The 24,600-nt window shown below is 36.9% G+C and overlaps 1 protein-coding gene across 1 annotated transcript in view; it reads right to left on the reverse strand.

Annotated features, from left to right (window-relative positions):
• Su(Tpl) (Suppressor of Triplolethal) overlaps positions 1-20,570 on the reverse strand; it is a 136,740-nt gene extending 116,170 nt beyond the window's left edge. Inside the window, exon 1 of the mRNA XM_090382379.1 lies at positions 20,439-20,570. Coding sequence (XP_090238505.1) covers positions 20,439-20,570 — 132 coding nt within the window. The remainder of the gene's footprint in view (positions 1-20,438) is intronic.
• Positions 20,571-24,600: the final 4,030 nt, after the last annotated feature.

A 24,600-nucleotide genomic window follows, 5' to 3' on the forward strand; every position in this document is an offset into this window, starting at 1 on the left:
GCGAGGTGATCTGATAGAGGTGTATAAAGCCTTGAATGGTTTAAGCATGCTCAATGCTGATGGGATTCTTCCTCTAGCTCAGAAAAATCACCTGAGAGGGCATAAATTCAAATTGAGGAAAGACAGATGTAGGATAGATGTGAGGAAATTTGCCTTTAGCCAGCGGGTGGTTGGTTGGTGGAACAGACTTCCATCCCTTGTGGTGGAGGTTGATAGCCTAAATAAGTTTAAGGCTCAGCTGGACAGGTATTTGGAACGAACAGAGGGGTGAAGTGGAAGTGGGTTTTTTTTTTTTTTTTTTTTTGGCTGATGCTGCATAAGCTTGCTTTCTTGCATCAAATGCCTCTACTAATGCTAATGCTAAGTTGTCCACATCTGGAAAGCTTTATGTGCAAAATCTTGCAGAAGATTAAACTTTTCCTTGGAGTCCAAGAGAGATGACTCGTTCTCTGGAGAAAATGGCTGACACAGCAGACAGGCTGACGAAGATCCAAGTAATATGGACAGGTTAAGCATATCAAGTTTAGCGGAAAGGTAACCATGTCCAGTTAGAAGAAAAACAGTATGGAGACTTGGACTGAAACATTTTAGAACACACTTCTGTAAGGCAAAGGACAGAGATGGAATAAACTTTCTTGTGACCACTGATCTTGCCAGAGTTGAACTAGTTGGTTCCAGCAAAGAGTTTTTTTCAGCTTTAGGATTGCAGTGGAGGGAAAGAAGTGTATACTTTTGAAATAATGGAGTACAGTAGATAAGGAAGGGAAAATTGATAAGGAGATATGCAGAAGAGCAGACCAAGGAAGAATGTTTTATAACTATGTAAAAGATCTAGTTTGGAAAAAGAGGGTACCTGAGAAGTACAAGATGGTACTCTATAGAGCTGAATAGACATAAGTTAGTGCACTGCTCATTTTATTTACATCTCATATTGTGAGTGCCTTCACAACAAGTTGCCTATTCGTTACACTTTGAATAAGTAATGCTTCCCTAACAGAGAAGAGTATTTTTACTTATTCTCAGTGAATACCACAGTACAGATAGCTGTTTCAGGGCTATCTGGCTCTTCATCAGTGGGTAGGTAGGTACCTGGTAGTATAATGGCTGATTACCCAGTTGTGAAATTAACTCCACAATAGGGAGAGATGCCAAACAGTGTACAGTAGTTTGACAATACAAATTTAGGGATAAAAGCCTCAGACTACAGAAAACTTAACTAGATACACAAGTTAATACAATGCCTTGAGTCTATACATGGTAAGTCAATTGCAAAATTAATTACATGGCTTCGTTTTATTTACATCTCATATTGTGAATGCCTTCACAAAGAGTTGCCTATTCATTATACTTTGAATAAGTAATGCTTCCCCAATAGAGAAGGCTACTGTTATTTATTCTCAGTGGATACTACCATCCATTCTGAGACTTTCAGCCCTAAATTTTATTGTCTTAAACTACTGTACACCATTTGGCATATCTCATATTGTGTAGTTAATTTCACAACTAGGTTGTCAGTCACTACACCACAAGCTATCTACACACACCCAACAATGAAGGGCCAAACAGCCCAGAATTGGCAGTCTGGGTGGTGGTATCCACTGGGAATAAGTAACAATAGCCTTCTCTATTGGAGAAGTGTTACTTATTCAAAGTATAACAAATAGGCAACTCGTTGTAAAGGCATTCACAATATGAGATGTAAATAAAATGAAGCCATGCAATTAACTTTGGTTGACTTATTATATATAGACTCGGTACAATGCACTAATTTGTATGTCTAGTAAATTTTCTATAGTCTGAGGCTTTTAGCCCTAAATTTTTATCAAGTCTATTTTAGCTTATTATGTATCAATAATAACCTATAGATCAGATTCATGGGTAATGTGGAAGAAGGATATTATCAGAATGCAAGCGATGGAAATGAATTTTCTAAGAGGTGGGTGTGGAAAGACCAGCAGAGATAGAGTAAGAAATGTGGCCATTAGGAAGAAAGTGGAAAAAGAATGATTACAAGAAATGATTGAGAGGAACAGACTGATGTAGTCTGGTCATGTAAAGAGAATAGAGGAAAACAGACTGCCAAAGAGGATGTTAGAAATGAAAATGGAGGGTAAAAGACTAAGGGGAAGGCTGAGAAGAAGATGAAAAGAAGAGTTAGTGATGTGGAGAGAAAAGGCATTAGCTGAAGAGAGTGGAATGGTGGGAAGACTGAGCTAAATGGAGAAGACTCCATCTGCCATTTAGCACTATCTTTATCAACTAGACAAGAAGCTGGAACAACAATGGATAAGTAAGTATTTGAATCACTGATAATTGTAGTGCATCCATTTTTGCCATATAGATAATATGGCAGCCTGCCAGGAGCTGCTATATTAGGATATCTGTAAAAGTTGCTGCAGCTCCAACCCTTGTGCCTATTTTGTAGCCATCTGTTTATAATGCGGATATTGTTCTAAATAACTAGTATGTAACTATTGGTACCAATGTTTTTGAAGGGCATTCTTTCCCCACTTTTGGATGAAGAGATCATAGCTTGGTGCCTGAGTAGTCAAAAAAAAAAAAAAAAAAGTATTGTGGATGATTTCCAAGTTGTTAAAATTTAGCAATCAGTTGGTAGCAGTTCTTGTATGTTTGCTGGTCTATTAATGGTTGCACGAGCTCTGTAATTCTGAATGTACAAATTGTTTTCCCATTTAGTACTTGAATTTCCCACAGCAGATAGTCAGGTGTACACATATAGACTTTTTACCGGTGACATGCAATATGCCTCCAGAGCTGTATAGTGCACTGTGCCATATCAGTTCATTCCATTTTTGGGTGCTTTGTTTTGCAGTTTTACAGTACTCCATAATCATGTCGGGATCTTAAGGTTCTGTATGATGTAGGAAAGTACATCTGTCTGCTCCTCAAACCAAATCAGATATAAACTTTAGAATATTAAGTTTTTTTTTTTTCAGTAGTCTGTTCTTAGCTGTTTTAGAAAAGGTAGTTTTCAGTATAGGATTAAACTAAGGATTTATTCTTGGCATGACTGGGATTATCTACTTTCAGCTCTGGAATGAGTGTAAGTTATGTTTTATGCAGAAATGTCTTCCATTTATTGTGAAGAGATTTGAAAACCATTGTGCCCATTTGGTTACTTTAATTGCTCCTTGTTGTTATTGGACATTTTAAGGTGCAACGGCAGCTAAAGACATTATGCACCAAACAATGGTAGGAGCTCCGTGTAGCTGTCACTCTCTACTGTATGTATGTTCTGGAAATGATAGGAGATGAAGTAATTTACACACAGTACTGTGTCTTTAGTTTTAGACATTTGTTTTGCTATCGTGTTGATTTTTATTGCAAATAGGAAAGCATTTTATATTCCTTCCTCCTGAGGGGGAACACTTGACTGTTTGGCAAGGATCTTAACTTGAAAAATTCTTTCTTGTAAAAAGTTATCGATGAATATGGTAGTTATCTACTAAGAATACCACAGCACCATGGTGTATCAAATGCCTTTTTTTTTTTTTATGTCAAAACAGATTATTGTTAGAGATTCTTTCCTAATGAAGGTGTTCATGTTATTTTCTACACTGATCAACAAATCCAAAGTGGATTTTCCTTTCCCAAAACTGCACTGAGCCGCAATAAGTAAGTTGCTGGCTTCCAGGAACCAACATCAGTCATGCATTTATCATTTTCTCAAACTTTTCCCAAGCAGCTGGTTAATGCTATCAGACAGTAGTGGTTTTGGTTTGTGTGGTCTTTTCTTGGTTTGGGAAAGGCTTGAATGATGAAATTTATTGGATAAGTGTCTGCTATGTGTCAGTTATATAGCTGGAGAAATGTAGTCAGAGACCGTTTTGTTAAATGCTTTATCAGCATATAACAAACTTCATCTAGGTCTGTTAAACTTTTTGTTTAATATACTGTGTTACAGACGCTGGCAAAGTGAAAAGTTAGTCACTGCTTTTGGTTGGAGAAACTGGGGTTGTATTTTTCATGTCTTATATGCTTGGAAGGCTAGGATGCATGATGCAATGGCTGATAATGTGACAAAAGTTTTCCCCAAGGGCATTTGCTATTTCTTCCATCTGTAAGGTCCTTTCCAGTTTATAATGGTAAAGGAGCATTCTGATATTTATTATTCATCTTATTCCACACAACTCTCGTACCTGTTGTGTAATCAGGAATGTGTTATTTGTTATTTGGTTTTTAGGAGCATTAGCAACTAAGGCCATATTGCTCCGGGATATGCGGTGGTCATTCCCTGACCTTTCCGCGTCCTTCGTATTTGGTGGTGACGGGCTCGAACCCCGGTCTAATCAAGAAGCGTGTGCTACGCACTGCTGCTCCTTCCCACCTGGCTACGGAGGCGCCCAGGAATGTGTAATGAATGCAGGATCCCCTTTTATTTTATCCACTAATTTTCTTGGCTTCTGCTCACTTTTTTTTTATACTGAATCATATTTTCAGAAAATAATCCATGCTTACCCCCCCCCCCCAACACACACACACTTTGCTTGGTTGCCATTTTCAAGGTTTAGGGTGTATGGGGAACTTCACTGTTGCTTTGTTGATTGAACTTCTTGGATTAACTTTTGTTTGTTATGTATTTAATGGCCAAGTCAATGGAAATTTGTTCAACTTGCATTCTATCTAATACAGTTAGCAGTTTATACTTTTCCCAATTGGCTTTATCAAGTTTATTGCGATGCATACAATGGAATCTGTTTTGTTAGCATACATAACTTTAGCACGATTGCTACTTTTCCATCCATGTTATCCATAATTCCGGCTTTCCCGTATAGCATGAATTCTTTATTGAAATGCTATTCTTAGGTTTCAGATGAGTCTCTTGTAGACAAAAACATTGGATTATACTGAGCTAAAATTTTCTCATATCATCTAAGCTACTTTTTTTTTCTTTACTTCTACATCCATCCATTTTATTTAATATGTGCTGGGATTTTTCTACTTGTCTGTTATTTACTGTACTGTACTTTGTTTTCTACATTTGGTAGAATTGATAATAGCATGTTTACTGCCTGTTCTAGATGGTGAGCAGTGAGAATGCCCAATTTGATATTGACTCTTTTGGTGGGAATGTCACACCTGTTTGTGTTTCTATTTATATGCTGCAGTTATATCATTCTTTTTGCTTCTTCATATGTCATATTTTCTGTTTTATATTGTCACATCTCATGTCTTTTTATTTTTTTTTTCCTGTTGCTTACTTTCCCTTGCAAATACTCCAACTGAAAAGCATTTGCAGTTTTTTGCGTATTTTCAGTCTTTAGGTGTATAATCTTGATCTATGTAGTCTCAAGATCCACATATTGTGCATACTGCAATGCAAGTTGATTGGGAATGGCTGCATTTTTAGCATTTGGTAATTAAGTTCCAATTTCATAGTTTAGTTACCCAGCTTATACAGTTAAAGGTTTAAGTGCATTAAAGGTCACTATAATGTTCCTCATCCTGTGTTTCCTCCTTTGTCAGTCTTTTTTTTTTGGTTGTATAACAGCAAGGTCACAATTACCGAAGAAGCAAAGGCAAAAACACCCACAAAAAATATGATTGTTAGACTATTAATAAAATATTGATTCCAACTGAACACAGTGATGCGCTTTCAAGTGTTTTGATGAAGATAACTTCTATAACATGCCACTCAAACATTACATTATTTACAGCTATAATAATCTATCTGGGGCAGCAGTGTTTCATCGTACAAATAAAACAAGCACTCCAATGAAAGTATATCAACTAGCATATTATTATTTTAACATTGTAAATAAGATTACTTGGTTAGATGTAAGTATTAAAATAACAAAACTGTATTTAGGTTGAAAAGGAAGGTAAAAATGCTAATTATATATTGTTGGTAGATAAGAGAGAAGGAAGAGAAAACCAATGCATGGTAAGAATAGGCCAAGAATGAATTTTCAAATTCTGCCATGACCTCATTCTTTACCTTTTCTGACTATCACTTGGTTTTCTGTTCCTTCCTTCTTATCTGCCAATAATACATAATTGCAGTTTAATCCCCTTATCTACCTATGGCACAATTTTTTAGCACTTATATCTAACCAACTATAATAGAAGCCCCTCTTAACTAACTCACCCGATTATCTGACATTCCCCCTTCCCTTTTTAACCTCTATTGTCTGATACCCATGGCACGCTGCAGTGTGTCATAGACACTGGTCCAGCATGCTTGCAGCTAGTATACTAAATCAGTAATTTTAAAGACTATTGTTTTGCATCAGTAAAATTATTTATTATTATAATTACAGTATTAAATATTACAAATTAATGAAATATGGGCAAAAAAAAAAGTTGTTTCTATGAGGCCTCCACAGCCAAGTGTAAAGGTGAACACGCTTTGAGTAACCCTAGTTCAAGTCATATGACTGCTAAACACGGTAGAATGTTTTTCTATTCTCTCTATCACATGAACTCAAGAGCCTTGTGGATTAACTCAAGACTTGAAGGAATCTGCAAGGCTTTAGGGGGTAAATTTCTATCAGCATGGCCCACACTTGTAGGTAGAAGGAATTTGTTTTGTAGAGACGGGATACACTTAAACAAAGGTGGTGCAAAAGTTTTTGCCAGTATTATTGAGGATACCTTAAAGGTTCAGGGAAACTGCTAGTTAGGGGGGATGTGGGTAATACTGACACGCGTTTATCTGATAATATTGGTCAAAGTAACTCTTGCACATACCTCAAGAGTTCTTATCTGTTACCCCAACTGGACGTATTATCTAGATGTTCTGGGGGCACAAACGTTTCACGTGGGCGGGTAGCTAATGCCAGGGAAGAGAGCCTAAAAAACTTCAAGGGTTGTGTTAGGGTTGTTAAATATACAAGAACAGTAAATCTTAATTGTTTATACAGTAACGTTAGAAGTGTCGTCAATAAAATGAGCGAATTCGAACTGCTGGTTAAAACAAGTAACGCGGACATAATAGGGCTTACAGAGACGTGGTGCCACCCGGAAATTGGGGATGATGAGTTTCAGTACGGCTTGTATAATGTATTTAGGAAGGATAGGTTAGATAGAAGGGGTGGTGGGGTAATGCTTCTTATCAGAAGCAGCCTGAGTGCGACGATAGCTTTCCCGGATTCAGACGTTTCACATGCTAGTATAGAGTCTGTATGGTGTGAGATAGTTGGAAACAAAGGTATAATGCGAGTAGGAGTAATCTACAGACCAGGTGATTGTGAAGATTATGACAAAAGCCTCTACATGCAAATGGAATGGGCAAGTAAGCGTCAATGCCTTATTATGGGCGATTTCAATCTGCCTCTAATTGATTGGAGTAAATGGGAAGGAAACTCGACATGGGGAACAAAATTTTTAAATCAACTAGATGACTGTTATTTGTATCAACATGTCAGGGAAAATACTAGAGAAAAGAATATCCTAGACCTCATCATCACACATGAATCAGATGACATAACAGGGCTGACAGTAGAGGAACCAGTAGCAGGAAGTGATCACAGAGTTCTACGGTGGATGATGACGAGAGAGGTAGCAGAAGTAAAAGGCAAAGGAATGGGTTTTAATTTCAGAAAAGGAAATTACGATGCCTTAAGGTACTACATGGCCTCTATTAACTGGGTAGATATCGCGCAGAGAATGAATATGATTGAACTGTGGTACGCTTTTAAAACATTAATCACAGATGCCTTGAATGCGTATATACCATTAAAAAAATACTCCACGAGGAGGGTTCCAAGTTGGATGACTAGTGAAGTTGCCGCATTACTTGAGCAGAAAAAGGTGGCATGGAAAGGTTACAGAACAATAAAAAGTACTGAAGCCTATAACAGCTACAAGGTGATGTGTAATAGAGCCACAGAAAAGGTTCGACAGGCAAAGGCAGTTTATGAGAAATCACTAGCAAACAGAGCAAAGAGGGGGGATAAAGAATCCTTCACATATATAAATGCCAAGAAGAGCAGGACAAACCAGATCGGACCTTTATGTAAGGGAAAGGGGATAGTAATAAATACACCAGCTGCCGTTGCAGATGAACTCAACAGTTATTTTGCATCGATATTTACAAATGAAAAGCCTTTTGTGGCAAAGGGAAATTGTGGGAGCGAAGTTAAAAAATATGTAATTAATGATATTGAAATTTCGCAAGATTATTTAATGAAAAAACTTTCGAGCCTACAGACCAGTAAGGCTCCTGGAGTTGATGGAATATACCCTATAATCTTAAGAGAGGCGGCAAGCGAGTGCATTGAACCATTGAGGCTAATTATGCGAGCATCATTAGACTCTGGGGAGATTCCCTTGGATTGGAAAAGTGCAAATGTATCTCCCATACATAAGGGTGGCTCTAAAAGTGAAGTTGGAAATTATCGACCTGTCAGTCTGACTTCAGTAGTAGGGAAAATCATGGAGGCAATGATCAAGGGTGGAATTCAGGATCATTTGGATCGAATTGAAATTCTCAAGGATACTCAGCATGGTTTCGTAAAGGGAAAATCATGTTTAACAAATCTGGTTCGCTATTTCGAAAGGGTCACTCACGAGCTGGATTTAGGGAATAATTTCGACATTGTTTATTTAGATTTCAGCAAAGCTTTTGACTCAGTCCCACATGAGCGGTTGCTTTATAAGCTGGAACAGGTTGGAATCACTGGGAAAATCCTTAGATGGATAGAAGGATGGCTTCAGGGCAGGAGGCAGAGGGTTGTGATAAATGGCTATTCCTCAGATTGGGTTGATGTAAGAAGTGGGGTTCCCCAAGGATCAGTATTAGGACCACTGTTGTTTTTAATTTTCATAAACGACATTGATGAAGGGATAGAGGGCGTGATGTCTAAATTTGCAGATGATGTTAAAATTGGGAGAGTAGTTAATGATCACTGTCAAGCTGAGCTTCTTCAGAGAGACCTAGATAGACTTCAGGAATGGTCAGAAAAATGGCAGCTGTGCTTTAATCCAACAAAGTGTAAGGTATTACACCTGGGAAACAGTAATCCCAAAAAAACTTATTCACTTGGTGGAGTTCAACTAAAGCCAGTACTGGAGGAAAGGGACTTGGGTGTTACGATACGGTCAGACATGAAATTCTCTGAGCATTGTAAACAGGTTGCAAGGAAGGCCCATGGTGTCCTATCAATGATCTATCGAACTTTTGCAAGTAGAGATAGGGACGTGATAATCCCATTATATAAGGCTTATGTTAGACCACACTTGGAATACTGTGTTCAAGTATGGAGACCGCACCTGAAGAAAGACATCGAGCTTCTTGAAAGGGTGCAAAGAAGGGTAACTCGCCTGGTGAGATCGGCAAAAGGGCGTCCTTATGAAGAAAGACTTCGAATATGTGGGTTGCAGAGTTTGGAAACTAGACACCTTAGAGGAGATTTGATTGAGGTGTTTAAGGCTCTGAGAGGCATCAGTAAAATGAATGAGGACAAAATTTTCAAGATTATAAATGATGCTAGAACTAGGGGACATAAATTCAAGTTACGGGGGGAAATGTTTAGATTGGATTGCAGGAAGTTCTATTTTAGCCAGCGAGTTATAAATTACTGGAATAAGTTGCCTTCATGGGTGGTAGAGGCCGAGAGTTTGGGGAAATTCAAAGGTCATCTGGATAGTACTTTCGGGTAAGGGAAGCACATAGGATGATAGGTTTAATTTCCTTTTTATTTATTTTTTATTTTATTAATTATTATTATTTAGTTATTTATTTTTATTTTTTTGTTTTTATCATTGTTTTGTTCGGATTTATTTTTTTTTGGCTGGTGCAGCATAAGCCATAGGCTTTCTTGCACCATGCGGCCGTTACTAATACTAATACTAATACTAACTCCTCTGACCTTATATGGTCATCCTGAAGTATAGACAGAAAACTAAGAAAATATTTCTGTTAAATTAGGTGTGGGCGAGGAAGGTGTAAAAAAAAAAAAAAAATTGGGAAAAATATCTAGAAGGATTTTGCACTCGATCTGTTTCACAAGGATTCTTAAGTTCTTCCTCCACTTTAAAGAAACCAAAATTACGGTTGTGGGTTATGCAAGAAAGAAAAAAACTGAACTCAGCTCACTGGATGCTTTAAAACGCATCAAAAGATTGATGGTGTAGAAAGTTTTACGGGAGACTGATAGCTTGGATATTAGAAAAATATCATGATACTTGTACATTATTAACATTCAAAATCACATGCGTGTGGTTTTGCATGACGTATTCCACACAGCTAATACTCAGACCTCTTGAGCCACTTCACTAACTGCAGTATGGTGATTTTCCATGTCCAATTTGTTTACTTTGAGTGACCTGGAATTTCAGCAACATGAACAATATTACATTCCCACTCGAACTGTTTATACTCTAACAATACTACGATTTGGGCAATCCTCTCAATATATTGCTCTCATCTCTTCGCTAACTGTTTCAGGTATTTTCCTCTAGTGAAAAAGGAATCAGATGATAAATCTGTACTTTTCTTTGTCTGTAGTCACACTTTCCCTCTAATGAAGGCTTCAACAAAATAAGGAACTGTAAGAGTATGTGCAACTGCTACATAGATTATCGCCTATTTGACAAAAAAATGAAAGTGTATAACTCCTGAAAGGGTAGAATGCTCTATCTCTCCCCAAGGCCAGAGAATGAACCACAAACCATCAAGCAGATGGTTTGTGGTTCGTTATGGTCCTTGAGGTTGTCACAGACATTTTCTCAGATATGCCAGACAAGTTGTACTTCCTACCAGGGAGTCTAAAACACTGATCGAACTGATATTCAGATGACATTCAAGTCAAGTGGATCCAATTTTGGCGAAAGCCGGACGGTATTTGACAGCCAAATCCTCTGCTTGCACCTTCATGATGGTGGGACTGTTAGTAATCCTGGGTATAACCCCTATGTGCAAGCACACTGTTGGTGACCACCCAGGTGTGAACCAATGTAAGCAGAGGTCGAGGTGTGGCACCCACACCACATGAAGGAATGCCGCCCCTCTTTGTTACCAGGCATACTAGGTGGTAGATGACTCATCAAGCGGTGCAATACCACCACTTTGCTTAATGGAGGATTGAAGTGGTGAAAACCATGTTTAGTCTCCAGAGCTAAGTTCTGGTCAACCCTTCCCCATCTCTTCCATCATGCAGTATGACTGATGACTTTTGAGGTTATGATGGACATCATGGTGAGATCCAATCTTCCTTACATTTCGAGGGTACAGCTCTAAGACAGTGTTCGCAGGCCGGCTGCTAGTTAGTACACAGGGCCGAACCTATTGGTAACTCTCTAGGAGGCTTCCGGATCAGCTAGTGTATAATCTTGCTACCTCTACTCTGCCAGATAGTGACTGGAGGGAGTCCGAGTAGTGTGTATGCAGGGGGGGGCATTGTCGAGGCCACGTTATGTCAAGGATCTGGGTATATTCTTACCATGTGTATGCCATGTCCAAAAATTTCATTACTTCAAACATGTCCCCCCCCCACTTTTTCTTACTATTGAACACACCATGAAATGTCAAACTAACAGAGTAAGCTTATTTGCAAAAAGATCTAAACCTCCCAAACACTTCCTAGTTCATTTCACAAATATACGTGGTCTCAGTTCTAATCTCAATGATGTCCATTTGCACTTGCAGTCTGCCAAACCCCATGTACGTTTTCTGACAGTTATCGGTTGATTCAACTACTACTCATCTCAGTTGCCCAAATTATCTGCTGTATGATTCCTTTCGCCTCAAAGGTGGTACTTGTGCATATGTTTGTTCTGATATTCCCTGTCAGAGACTTGGTAATATCTCCTCTGGCTTAAAATCTCTCTACCTCATTCTGTCAAATTCATCTGTCGTCTCTACCATTCTCCCAACTCCACTAATCACTTGCTCTCTTTGCAACTTTACTTTCTCCGGTCCAACTTTCTTAATAGTGAGGTAATTTTAAGGTTCACAACTCCAGCTGGCTTCCATTTTTCTAGTCACACCGATCCAGCTGGTCGAGATGCTGAGGCTTTTGGCAATTACTAATGACCTCGCACAGATTGTTCATTTACCTACAAGAATACAAGCCAATCCTAACCATACAGCCAACATGCTTGATCTTTTTCTCACTAACAACCTTTCTAAGTACACGGTTGAAGTGAGTGGTCCTTTAGGCACCTCAGATCACAACTCGGTGATTGTCTTTTCTCCAATGGAGCCTTTATCTCATGACTAAGAGATAAAGAGAGGCTTAAGTTCTGCAAATTGCAGTGGCTGGAGACTAAGCACCTTGCACGGTGATCTGCATAAGGCCTTGAATGGGTTGAGCACGCTGAATTCTGATGGGATCCTTCCACTTGTTCAGATTACGAACCTAAGGGGGCATAAATTCAAATTAAGAAAGAAAAAAAATGTAGAATAGATGTGCGGAAATTTGCCTTTAGCCAGCGGGTGGCTAATTGCTGGAACAAACTTCCATCTGTCGTTGTGGAAGTTGATAGGTTGAATAAATTTAAGGAGGAACTGGACAGGCATTTGGAGGGAATGGTGTGATTTTTTTTTTTTTTTTTTTGGCTGATGCTGCATAAGCTCATACACTTGCTTTCTTGCATCAAATGCCACCACCACTACTACTACTACTATTCCCAACCTCATGTTGTTTGGCATTACAAGAATGCAAAATAGGATGACCTGCAAGATTTCTTTTCTTCTTCTTTTCCTGTTTGGATTACTGTTTCAAAACATCTGATGTCAACGTATGCTCAGATCGTGTCAGTGAAATTATTCTTGTAGGAATGGAATCCTTTATTCCACACAGCACTTTAATATCTTGTCCTTTATCTAAACCTTGGTTTTCCAATAAATGTGCTAAGGCTGTTCAAGAGAAGAATGTTGTATATTGTAAGTGGCTCATTTCCAAATCTTTAGTTTCATTTTCTGCCTATATCAAAGCTCGCAACAATTGTAAAGCAGTTATTAATCAGTCCAAACTACATTTTGAACAGGCTAAGAGTAGAAAACTTGCTTCTTGCCCTAATGGTAGTCGAGCAATCTGGTCTCTTGCCAAAGCTATTGGCTGCAACTTTTGCCATCTTTGCTCCTACCTTTGTCAAAACCAAATGGTTCTGTTTTTACTTCAGCCAAGGATAAAGCTGACCTGCTAGCATCCCATTTTTCTTCCAACTCATGTATTAATGATTTTGGTAAAACACCTTGCACCATTCCCAACACGCTCCATTCAATGCCTCCTGTGGTTTTCTGTAAAAAGGATTTTGACGAATCTTGATGCTAAGAAAGCTACAGGTCGTTATGGTACTTCTCTACTTGTTCTCAAAACTTGTGCTCCTGAAATTACTCCTGTTCTTTTCCCGGCTTTTTTCACTTTCTTATTCCAAAAGTGTTTTTCCTTCTGCTTGGAAATTTGCTCATAAAAAAGGGTGAAAAATCCCTCCCATCCAATTATCGTCCCATTGCAATTACTTCTACTCTTTCTAAAGTAATAGATAAATCAATTAATCGCCAACTCTTAAACTACCTTTTTCAAACTTTAATAATTCCTCATGTGTGAATGGAGATACAAAATACTCATTCAGTTTGTTTGCTATCTGAACAGGATCATCAACAGTCAAACCATCAATGTCAAGGGAACCAATCAGATTCATCCCCTTCCTTTTAGAGTTTATATAAGTAAAGAAATCCTTGCTGTTTTTCTTAGCATCTTTTGCCAAGGATTTCTCATAATCTGCCTTCGCCTGCCTAACCTCCTTTGTGACCTGATTACAGACTAGCTTATATCTGCCATAGGCTTCTGAGTTGCTTGATAATTTATATGCATCCCATGCATTTTTCTTCTCTGTTACGAGTCTCATTAGTTCAATAGATAACCATTTAGGCCTAAAACTCGAACAATATTTCTTAATAGGTATGAAACTTTTAGTAGCATCCACGATTAATTCCTTGAATACTTCCCACTTAGAATTTACTGTTGGTAACATCGTCAGTTGATCCCACTGTACAGAATTTAAAAACTGTCGGAGACCACAGTACTCCCCCTTACGGAAGCAAAAACCCTTTTCTTTACCCCTGATGGTAATTAAATCTTTAAGTAAATCACACATCAGTACATTGTGATCACTGCCACCTAGTGGTTCCTTTACCTGCAAATTCTTAATACACGAATGATCACTGCTGATAACCAGATCAAGATTATTACTTTCTCTGGTTGCCTCTCGAACATGCATGAAAATGGCAGAAGGTTATCAAATTGTAGCAGGATACTTAATGATTTTTAATAAATGAAAGCAAAGTGGAGGAGAAATTGTTGAAGTTAAACATAAGAAAAGCACCTGGGGTGGATAGGATCTATCCAGTTATATTAAAAGAGGCGACAAAGCAACTAAGCAAACCCTCAGCCATAATCATGAGAGCATCCTTGGACTCAGGGAAGGTTCCCACGGACTTGAGATGTGCAAATGTATCCCCAATTCACAAAGGGGGATCGAAGGGTGACACAAGTAATTACAGACCAGTTAGTTTAACTTCTGTTCCGGGTAAAATAATGGAGTCACCGGTTAAAGATGTATTGCAGGATCATCTAGACAAGACTGCAGAAATAATTCAGACACAGCATGGGTTTGTTAAGGGAAAGTCTTGTCTGACAAATTTGATAGGATATTATGATGTGGTTACAAAGGAACTGGATGCAAAAAATAATTTTGATATCATATATTTGGATTTCAAGAAAGCTTTTGACACTGTTGCTCATGAAAGACTATTGTACGAATTGGAGCAGAATGGTATTAAGGGTAAGTTGCTACAATGGATGAAAGGATGGTTAAGTGGGAGAAGACAGAGGGTGGTAATCAATGGATGCTGCTCTTCGTGGACTAATGTTATTAGTGGAGTCCCACAGAGTTCGGTGTTGGGTCCACTGTTGTTTTGTATATTTATCAATGATATTGATGAAGGTATATCAGGCTTAATGTCGAAGTTTGCAGATGATACAAAGGTTGGCAGGGTTGTTAATGACAGTAATGGCAGTGTGCTACTGCAACAGGATCTAGATAATTTGGGCAGATGGGCTGAGAAGTGAAAACTGAAGTTTAACCTTGACAAATGCAAAGTACTGCATATGGGGTAGAAGTAACCCCAGAGAAAAGTACCAACTGTGTGGTACTACACTTAAGGTGGTAGAAAATGAAAAAGACCAGGGAGTAATTGTGCAGTCAGATATGAAGTTTTCTGATCAATGCAGACAGGCTGCCAGGGCAGGTCATGGGGTTTTGTCAATGATATATAGGAATTTTGCTAGCAGGGAGAAGGAGGTGACTGTCCCTCTGTATAAGTCAACGGTCAGGCCATGCCTTGACTACTGCATACAAGTCTGGAGGCCTCATTTTAGGAAGGATGTAGAATTACTTGAGCGTGTACAGAGAAGGGCAACAAGATTGGTGAGGGGAATGAAGGGATCCTCTTACCAAGAGAGGCTTAAGTTCTGCAAAATGCAGTGGCTGGAGACTAGGCACCTGCGCGGTGATCTAATTGAGGTGTATAAGGCCTTGAATGGGTTGAGCATGCTGAATTCTGATGGGATCCTTCCACTTGTTCAGATTATGAACCTAAGGGGGCATAAATTCAAATTAAGAAAAGACAGATGTAGAATAGATGTGCGGAAATTTGCCTTTAGCCAGCGGGTGGTTAATTGCTGGAACAAACTTCCATCTGTCGTTGTGGAAGTTGATAGGTTGAATAAATTTAAGGAGGTTTGTTATTTGGTTTTTAGGAGCATTATTTAAGGCGGAACTGGACAGGCATTTGGAGGGAATGGTGTGATTTTTTTTTTTTTTTTGGCTGATGCTTCATAAGCTTATACACTTGCTTTCTTGCATCACATGCCACTACTACTACTACTACTACCACCTAGAAACATTCCGTCTGATCAACAATCGCCAGTATGGATTCCGTCAGTGTCAATCCACTGGTAATATTCTGGCTTATGTTACCCATTTATGGACAAATTCAGTGAAACACAATCAGTTGCTCTTGACATCTCAAAGGTTTTCGATCATGTTTGACATAAATGTCTTCTAAACAAGCTTTCATCTTATGGTTTGCCTACTGTTTTTTTGTAATTGGTTATTGAGTTTTCTCTCTGATCACTCACTGAGGGTGAGGGTAGATGGCTGTTTTCTAACTTCTCCACTAATGCTGGTGTCTCCCATGGTTCAGTTCTTTTCCTCTTGTATATTAATGACCTTCTTCCATTGACTGGAAATCCTATCCATAATTTTTCTGATGATAGTACATTGCATTCTACTTTCCAGTTCAAGAAACCTTGCCCTGCTCAATAAGCTTCAACTTCTCGAATATCCGCTACCAATTACTTAAATGCCGATCACCAGGTAATTCTCCAGTGGGACAAAGACAACTTAGTTGATTTCAATCCTTCTAAACTCAGTCTCGTCTCATATCTCCCAAAAAGGATTCTTCTGCTCCTATGCTTATCTTTGGTGACACTCCAATTTTAAGGCGAGATATATGATATATCTCTTTTGGGGATTACCCTGACTTCTAATCTCTCTTGGCACAAGCACATTACAAATATTGCTTCCTCGGCATCTAAAAAACTTGGTTTTCTCTTTCGCTCTCAGCGTTACTTTTCTTCCAAACAGCCATCACTCTGTACAAATTGCAAATCCGCCCTAATAATGGAATATTGTTCCCACATCTGGGACGGTGCTCCAAAAACCACTCTCAGGCTTCTATATTCCATTCAGAAGAGGGCAGTTAGGTTAATTAATGATTCATCTCTAACAGAGTCTCCACTCGCTGTGTCATAGATGTGCTGTTTCTGCTGCATGCCTCTTCTACAGATACTTCCATGGGCACTGTTCTTCTGAAATGGCTTCTATAATTCCCGCTCTCGCTTTCAAAACAGTCTGAACATGTGCCGCCACCAGCCAACATCCATTTACTGTCCAACTTAAAACTCACAGAACCAACTTTTCATCTTCCTTGTTTATTCATTCAACTGCCGTTTTCTGGAACAACCTTCCTTCACACGCATTTCCTGGAAATTATAGTCTACAGAAGTTCAAGTCTAATGTCAACAAATATCTTCTTTCATCTTCTCAACCACTAACCCAAGCACGGTACTAAGTACTATATGTTCTAATACTGCTCGTGTTTGGGGTTTCCATTAAAAAAAAAAAAAAAAAAAAAGATAATTATCTAAACAGCTACAGAGTCCTCCTCCAGATCTAAATCAGGAACCTTGTAATCCAAATAAAAGGGCACACATGCCAGAATACCAATACTTGCTAAAAAGTATGGCATAAATTTCATGAAAACTTAGTGACTTGTTCTAATATGATGTGTGAAGAATATACATGAGAACAACTGTAAATTATGAAGGCCAATGAAAGAAATACAGACATGACTGTTATACTTAATACAATTGTGCTTCAATTGTTTAGTCTGAGATAAATAATTATGCTTTCAAATAATTTGTGATCATTTAGTTTGAAGAATTTGCTTAGATGATTTGCACAGTTTAATTATATTAAATATTGAGCATGCTATTCACAAGTTTGTATGTATTTGTCAAAAGTTATATGTTGATGTAAAATATGGCTATGCTATATATAACAAAAGGGTATATAAATTACTGTATGCTCTATTTTTATTTTTTTAAAAAAGATATAGTGGATGGAATACAACTTACACTGTCTCTGCTTATGTTATACTCAGCTAAAAGACAGCTGTGTTTTTGCTCTTTTTAAATTAAAAAAAAATTAACTATATTCTTAAATATTGTATCAGATATAGCTGCAAATATATAATTTTAAATTAATTTTAGCTTTATTATAAAAAAAAGGCTTTTCAGGGAAAGGATCATGTCCAAAGCAAAATTTGTGTTGGTTTAAAAACAATTTAAAACAAGTAAATTGTTTTAAATATCTTGGCTCCAGCCTGGCTTATGAAAAATAAATCGATATTAGTAACAAAATTCAACACTATAACAGAGCACCAGAATAATCAATCAAATTTTTTAACCCAACAAAAGTGCAGACACATGTTTGTTATTTGGTTTTTAGGAGCATTACCAACTAAGGCCATATTGTTCTGGGGATATGCAGTGGTCATTCCCTGACCTTTCCGCATCCTCCGTATTTGGTGGTCATGGGCTCGAACCCCGGTCTAATCAAGAAGCGTGTGCTACGAACTGCTGCTGCTCCTGCCCACTGAGGCGCTGTGCAAACACATACTCAAATAAAAATATACAAGACATTAGCCAGACTAATACTCACATGTGGAAGCCTGGACCATCATAAACAAGATGAATGCCAAATCACTTCAGCTGAAATGAAATTTATGAGAAAAACTGCAGGATTTGAATTGTTAGATCACATAAAAAACAAGGACATACTAGAAATGATACCCATAACTGAATAAATCCAAATGTAGGGAAATGGCTACAACGTGTAAAAAGAATAGATAAAATCAGGATAACATCAAATTTCCCGATACATCCCTAGAGGAAGAATGCCAGGAAGGCTAACCAGGAGATGGCTAGAGACTATAACAGGCTACTAAGCCTACTACATGATTAAAAAAATGGTGCATAAAATACATCACATGCTTGCTTATGTGACTTCTTTATATACCATGGAATTAACTTAAATATGATAAGGAGTTTATTAATGCTATAACAGTAGAACTTGTATTATAAATATATGAGGAAATCTTAATTAAAAACTTAAATATTTGGCAACAGTAATTTGAATGGGATGCAGATACCAAAAGTATAACAACTTATAACTGGGAACTAAATGATTTTGTGATAAGGAAGTGGAGGAGAAATTGTTGAAGCTGGAAATAAATAAAGCACATGGGGTAATGGAATCTATCCAATTATATTAAAAGAAACAGCAAGAGAGAGGTAAACAAACCTCTGGCCATAATTAGCGTTTCAATATATAAATATATACGATGGCATCTTTACTGTTTTCTTGGACAACACATATAAGGGGACAAACTGAAAAAGGAAGACCACAGAATATGTGGTCACAGCAAATAATTAAGTTATTAGTAATTATAGGCCATGAATGCTTAAATTTATACTTCAGAATGGCAGCCAATAAATATTTAATATTCCATAAAATCTCTAGCAAACGCTAATGTAGGTTTACTTTTACCATATTTATCATGTGATATATAAAACTGTGATCAACTGAAATCAAATACACATTCTAGCTGGGCAGTTCTGAAGTAATCATCACTAGGGAAGGTCATTACCCATCTCTAGGCATCTGCAAGGAGACTTGATTGAAACATTTAAGACTTTAAATGTACTGAGTAAACTAAATGCTGAGGGCCTTACTCTTCCTTAGACAACACATATAAGGGATCACAAACTTAAAATGAAAAAAAGGATGGCAGCAGGACAATGTATGAAAATTTGCTTTCAGCTAAAGAGTAACTGATTGTTGAAACAAACTACCATCTGGTGTTGTGGAAGTGTGAGTTGGGCAGGATGTTTTATTTTATTTTATTTTTTTTGCTGATGATGTATAAGCTTACTTCCTTACATCATTTGCTACACTACTAACACTAGTTTCATTTTTTAAAAAAATAGCGTCTGGATATAGGTGAAATTTACATTACACACATAAAAACATCTAATATCGCAACCTCCATGCCATTATTTGGAATTTTACTGTTTTGCTAATTTGGTTCTAAAAAGGGAAATCATAAATATTCACGTCATTATATGATTTTCTTATTCTATCATATTAAAGATGCATGCAAAGTTTTCCTTAATCGTAATTTTTTTTTTTTTTACTATCTTTATTGTGAGCAGCAAACAACGGTATCTAACTAAACAACTAACAAATAAAAACGGGAAACTGTTAAATCCCTATTTTTCTGAAAGCATTTAATTTTAACCGATTTGGTTATAAGCCTGGTTAAAAACAATACTCGGAATCTGTTTCTCGTATTGGCGATATCTGGTAAGGCTATTAATAACTCCGAATTGAACTGGATTTCCTAAATGTGTCATGAAATTATCAAAATTCCAAGAAAGTAATCTGGCTCTGAATTAATCTTCTAGCCCCATACAAGTGCATTATCTATACATCACTAAAACAATCCAAATTTTGATTAGGATTTTTTTTTTTAAGTACTAAACGAGTTTCAAGTATATCATTAAATCCAGTGTCCTCATTTTGACATTTCAAGTAATCAGATTTTATTTTAGGAGTAAAAATAAAAAGCAAATTCCTAAGTGATGCGCTTTAAAATACTGACGTAATTATATAACTGCATCAAAAATCATATGGTTTTCTGATTTTATATTTCTTCAAATACACATGTAACGTTCAAACGGGCATTTCTCCAAAGTTTACGAATATACGGCACTTTAAGCTTGTAATTACTTCCATATTCAAGCATACTAAAAACACAACCCTAAATGTTCATTACTTACCCGAATTCGTAGGTAATCTTCAATTGCTCTTAAGGCAGAATCTGTCAGCTTAACAAATATTAGTGTTTTATTATTAGAATAATTTCCCCTAGAAGAAAGACCATATTGTTGCCCTTCCACCAATACCGCCATTTTGGATAGTTCAAGGAAAATATTTCTTGTCATAAACGTAGATACTTCCCAATATCCCTTGCGATAAATTTCTTTAAACCGGAAATGATGTTTCTATCAGCAAAACAGCTGACTGTGACGTCACGATTTCATGAAAAAATTTATATACTGTACTGTATATATAAGAGGAAAACTTCAATGAAAGTAGTTGATTCTTATTATTTTTTTTGTAAAAAAAAAAAAAAAAAAAAAAACACATTTCCTTAAACACATTTTAAAATAATGAAAAACAGTGTAGTACACATTTTCTCAAGAGAAATGAAAGTAACTAACAATAAATATCAATTGTTTATTATTTTGCTACATTATAATTAAAATTACTGTGTACTGAAGTAAAGTATTTCCTTTGATTACCATAACAAATACTTTACCATTAAAAATCGTTATCATGCATTATAAATGTATATATCCATTTTTTTTTTTTTTTTTTTTTTTATAATGCAGCTGTGTTTAGCTCGAAGTCATTGATTACTGAGTACTCAACCAAAGCATGTTGTGAAATAGTTAAATGATATTTCTGAATGCCTACTACTGACGTTTTTAGGAGTTTTACGCTAACAGATGCAACTATTATTTTATCGTTACATGCTTAATTTGGGTACATTCTTTGCAAATAATTTAACAAAATTTAAAACAGTTGTATTTAATATAATATCAATGTTTTGGTAGATTCTTTACAAAGACTCAAAGATAGCATTTGGAGGAACAGCAATAAATGTTCCAAACATTTGTAATCCAGTAATACCCCAGGGGCTCACATCTGGTGAGTATGGTCTTGGCACACACCCAGGGTCCTAATCTGGATATCATCTTCTCTTTCTTGGTGATTCCCTTCTACTTCTGACTGACTCTCTCTCTCTCTCTCTCTCTCTCTCTCTCTCTCTCTCTCTCTCTCTTAGTGTAAATCAAAATTTTTTGGGCTGGTGCAGCATAATGCTTTCTTTCACCATATGGCTAATAATAATAATAATAAGTTTTCCTTAGCTCTTTCAGGCCGTTTCGAGATTCACACAGATTGAAATCTTACTCAGCTGAAAACATGGACTCAGGCTGATGGGAAAATCAGGACGATAAAATAGTCTGGAAATTCAAAATAAAAAGTTTTATTGTTCATAATTTCTTCAGCCAGACCAGAAGTGTTAAAGGGCTGTATTTCTCCTAATATTGAATTAAATTCTGTCTCTTGAGATTCTGAAAAATAAAAAAAAATAGTAAAGATAAACAAATAAATAATAATTTTATTAGTTATTCTTCTCCTCTCTCCCCCGAATCCCAACTCCTCAAAACGAATTAAATGTCGAGCCTAAGCATCTGAAAATTGACAATCTTTGTTCCAATATGACTATATCTTGCCTAGAAACAGGGTGGTCAATCGTCCCAATATGGAACTTCAAGTCCCGTTTCCCGATAATACCATCATGTGTCCAGATAAGAGAGGAAAAACTGTTAATTTATTGAATTTTCATTTAAAAATAATTCTTATTGGAATCTAACGGATGTGTTAAAAATTAATTCTAATATCAAGAGAAAAATGAGAATTGAGAAACTTTTTTCCACCAACATTTAATGCAATTCGAGAATTAATAGAAATTTTTAACATCATTAACTTAGATTTGCTTTTAGAAGAAATTTTTAACATCATTAACTTAGATTTGCTTTTAGAAGAAATTTTAAGTCTAAAGTCATTTTGTTCACTGAATAATAAAGAAAATAAAATGTGTGTTGATAAAAAAAATGGGCGCAATTTTTCTCAAAATTTCCTGAGGCAAATAATTTATCTCAAATTGTAAGCTCCATTCCACATTCAAATGCTTCATCAAAGTTTTCAGCTCAATGAAGCATGCGGAAAGAGAGAAACTGTCTTTTATTAGAAAATTTAGAAGCCGACCTTATGGTGAAAGAAAACTATAACATGTCGTGTTCAGAATTTAAAAACTTTTTAAAATCTTCGGAAGAAGAAGAAATTGAAACTAGTGAAATCTAAAGAAAAATATATAAAGTAAAAGGAGGCTTCCTCACAATTTTTAAAATAACTGTTATAAATAATATTATAGTTTATATAGGACAAATACATATTAACAACAATCATATAACAAATAACTGCTATGATTGATTGATAAAAAATGTCTTTTAATTGTAATTTTACATTTTTCTTTTACTTTTTGAAGGAAAAAATGCTATACTACACATTTTGTTTCAAGATGTCCCGCTTGCCAATTTTCAAAATATACGTTTCGTTTCAAGTCGTCCCCTTACCAATTTTCAAAATACGGCCACCCTGCCTAGAAACCATGTGGAGCCAAAATTCGGTCCACTCAAAAATTGGTATTTTTTTTTTTACAATGAAGTACTTCATGATATATTCACACATACAAGCATTTAAAAAGGATTCTAGTTCTCAAATCAACATTTAGAAGCTGAAGCCAGTATTTGTTGAAGCTAAGAAGTATTTGTCGAAACTAATTTTGAAGTTGAGGCTCTTATGTTAACTGTAGAAGGAAGGGTTTTATTATTATTAGCTATATGGTGCAAGGAAGATTGAGGCTTATGCTACACCAGCCAAAAAAATTCCCGAGTTACCCTTAGAGAGAGAGAGAAGTAGAAAGGATCACCAAGAAAAAGAAAAATGATGAGGTCCAACAGTATGGGTTTGCCAAGCCAATACTCACCAGATGCGAGCCCCTGGGGTTTCCAGTTGTGAGCCCCTGGGGTTGGTTAGGTTTGGTTAGGTGAATCACGTTGATCAACTTGATGTCGAAGGTCTAAACTGGAATGTTCATTACCCTGCTCAGATTGCTAACAAACTGAACAGCCATTTTGCATCTCCATTCACACATGAAGAATTGTTTAGGGAAGGGGATACCAGAAGTTTATTAATCTATAACAGGGAGCTGAATGATTTTGTGACAACTGAGAGGAAAGTGGAAAAGAAATTGTTGAAGTTAAACATAATGACTCTGATGAGTATAATAAATAACTGTACAGAGAAATAGAGTGGGCCAGTAAATCAAAGTGTCTTATAAGGGGGGATTTTAATTTCCCAGATATTTATTGGAATTTGAGATCTGGTCACTCACACACTAGCAAGGCTTTTGTGGATTTATTGGATGATTGGTTTCTACAACAGCATGTTCTGGAGCAACTAGAGGGAATAACACTCTTGATCTCATTATCAGTAGTGATTCTTCATGCATTACGAATCTGCAGATAAAGGAACCACTAGGTGGCAGTGATCACAGTGTGCAGAAGTGGGATTTACTCAGAGGTAACTACCATCAGCTGTAAAGGGATGGGTTTTTTCTTTCATAAAGGTGACTATGGTGGTCTGAGACAGTATTAAAATTCTATACGGTGGGACCAACTGATCAGGTTACCAACAGCAAATAAGAATTAATCTGGGAAGCTACTAAGCTCTTCATACCAACTAAGAAATATTATTCAAGATTTAGGCTTAAATGCATGTCAGATAAACTAATTAGACATGTGGCGGAGTAGAAAAATGTATGGGATACATATAACTTAACAGGTGACACGGAAGCCTATGTTAGACATAAGCTGGTCTGTAACCAACTCACAAAAGGAGATTACGCAGGCAAAGTCAGATTATAAGAAATCTTTAGCAAAGGCAGCAAATAGTTCTTTACTTATGTAAACTCATGTAGGAATGGAAGGGGGTGAATCAGGTTGGTCCACTTGATTTCGATGGTTCAACTGTTGATGATTATTCTCAGGTGACTAACAAACTAAATGAATAATTCACATCTACATTCACACATGAGTTGTTTGTTTGTTTGTTATTTGGTTTTTGGGAGCATTAGCAACTAAGGCCATGTTGCTCTGGGATATGCGGTGGTCATTCACTGACCTTTCGCATCCTCCGCATTTGGTGGTGACGGGTTCGAACCCCGGTCTAATCAAGAAGCGTGTGCTACGCACTGCCGCTCCTTCCCACCTGGCTACGGAGGCGCCCACACATGAGTAGTTATTCAGG

This window comes from Mastigoproctus giganteus, chromosome 10 (assembly GCF_048544385.1).
Source record: "Mastigoproctus giganteus isolate SK-2022 chromosome 10, ASM4854438v1, whole genome shotgun sequence".
Taxonomy (NCBI): domain Eukaryota; kingdom Metazoa; phylum Arthropoda; class Arachnida; order Uropygi; family Thelyphonidae; genus Mastigoproctus; species Mastigoproctus giganteus.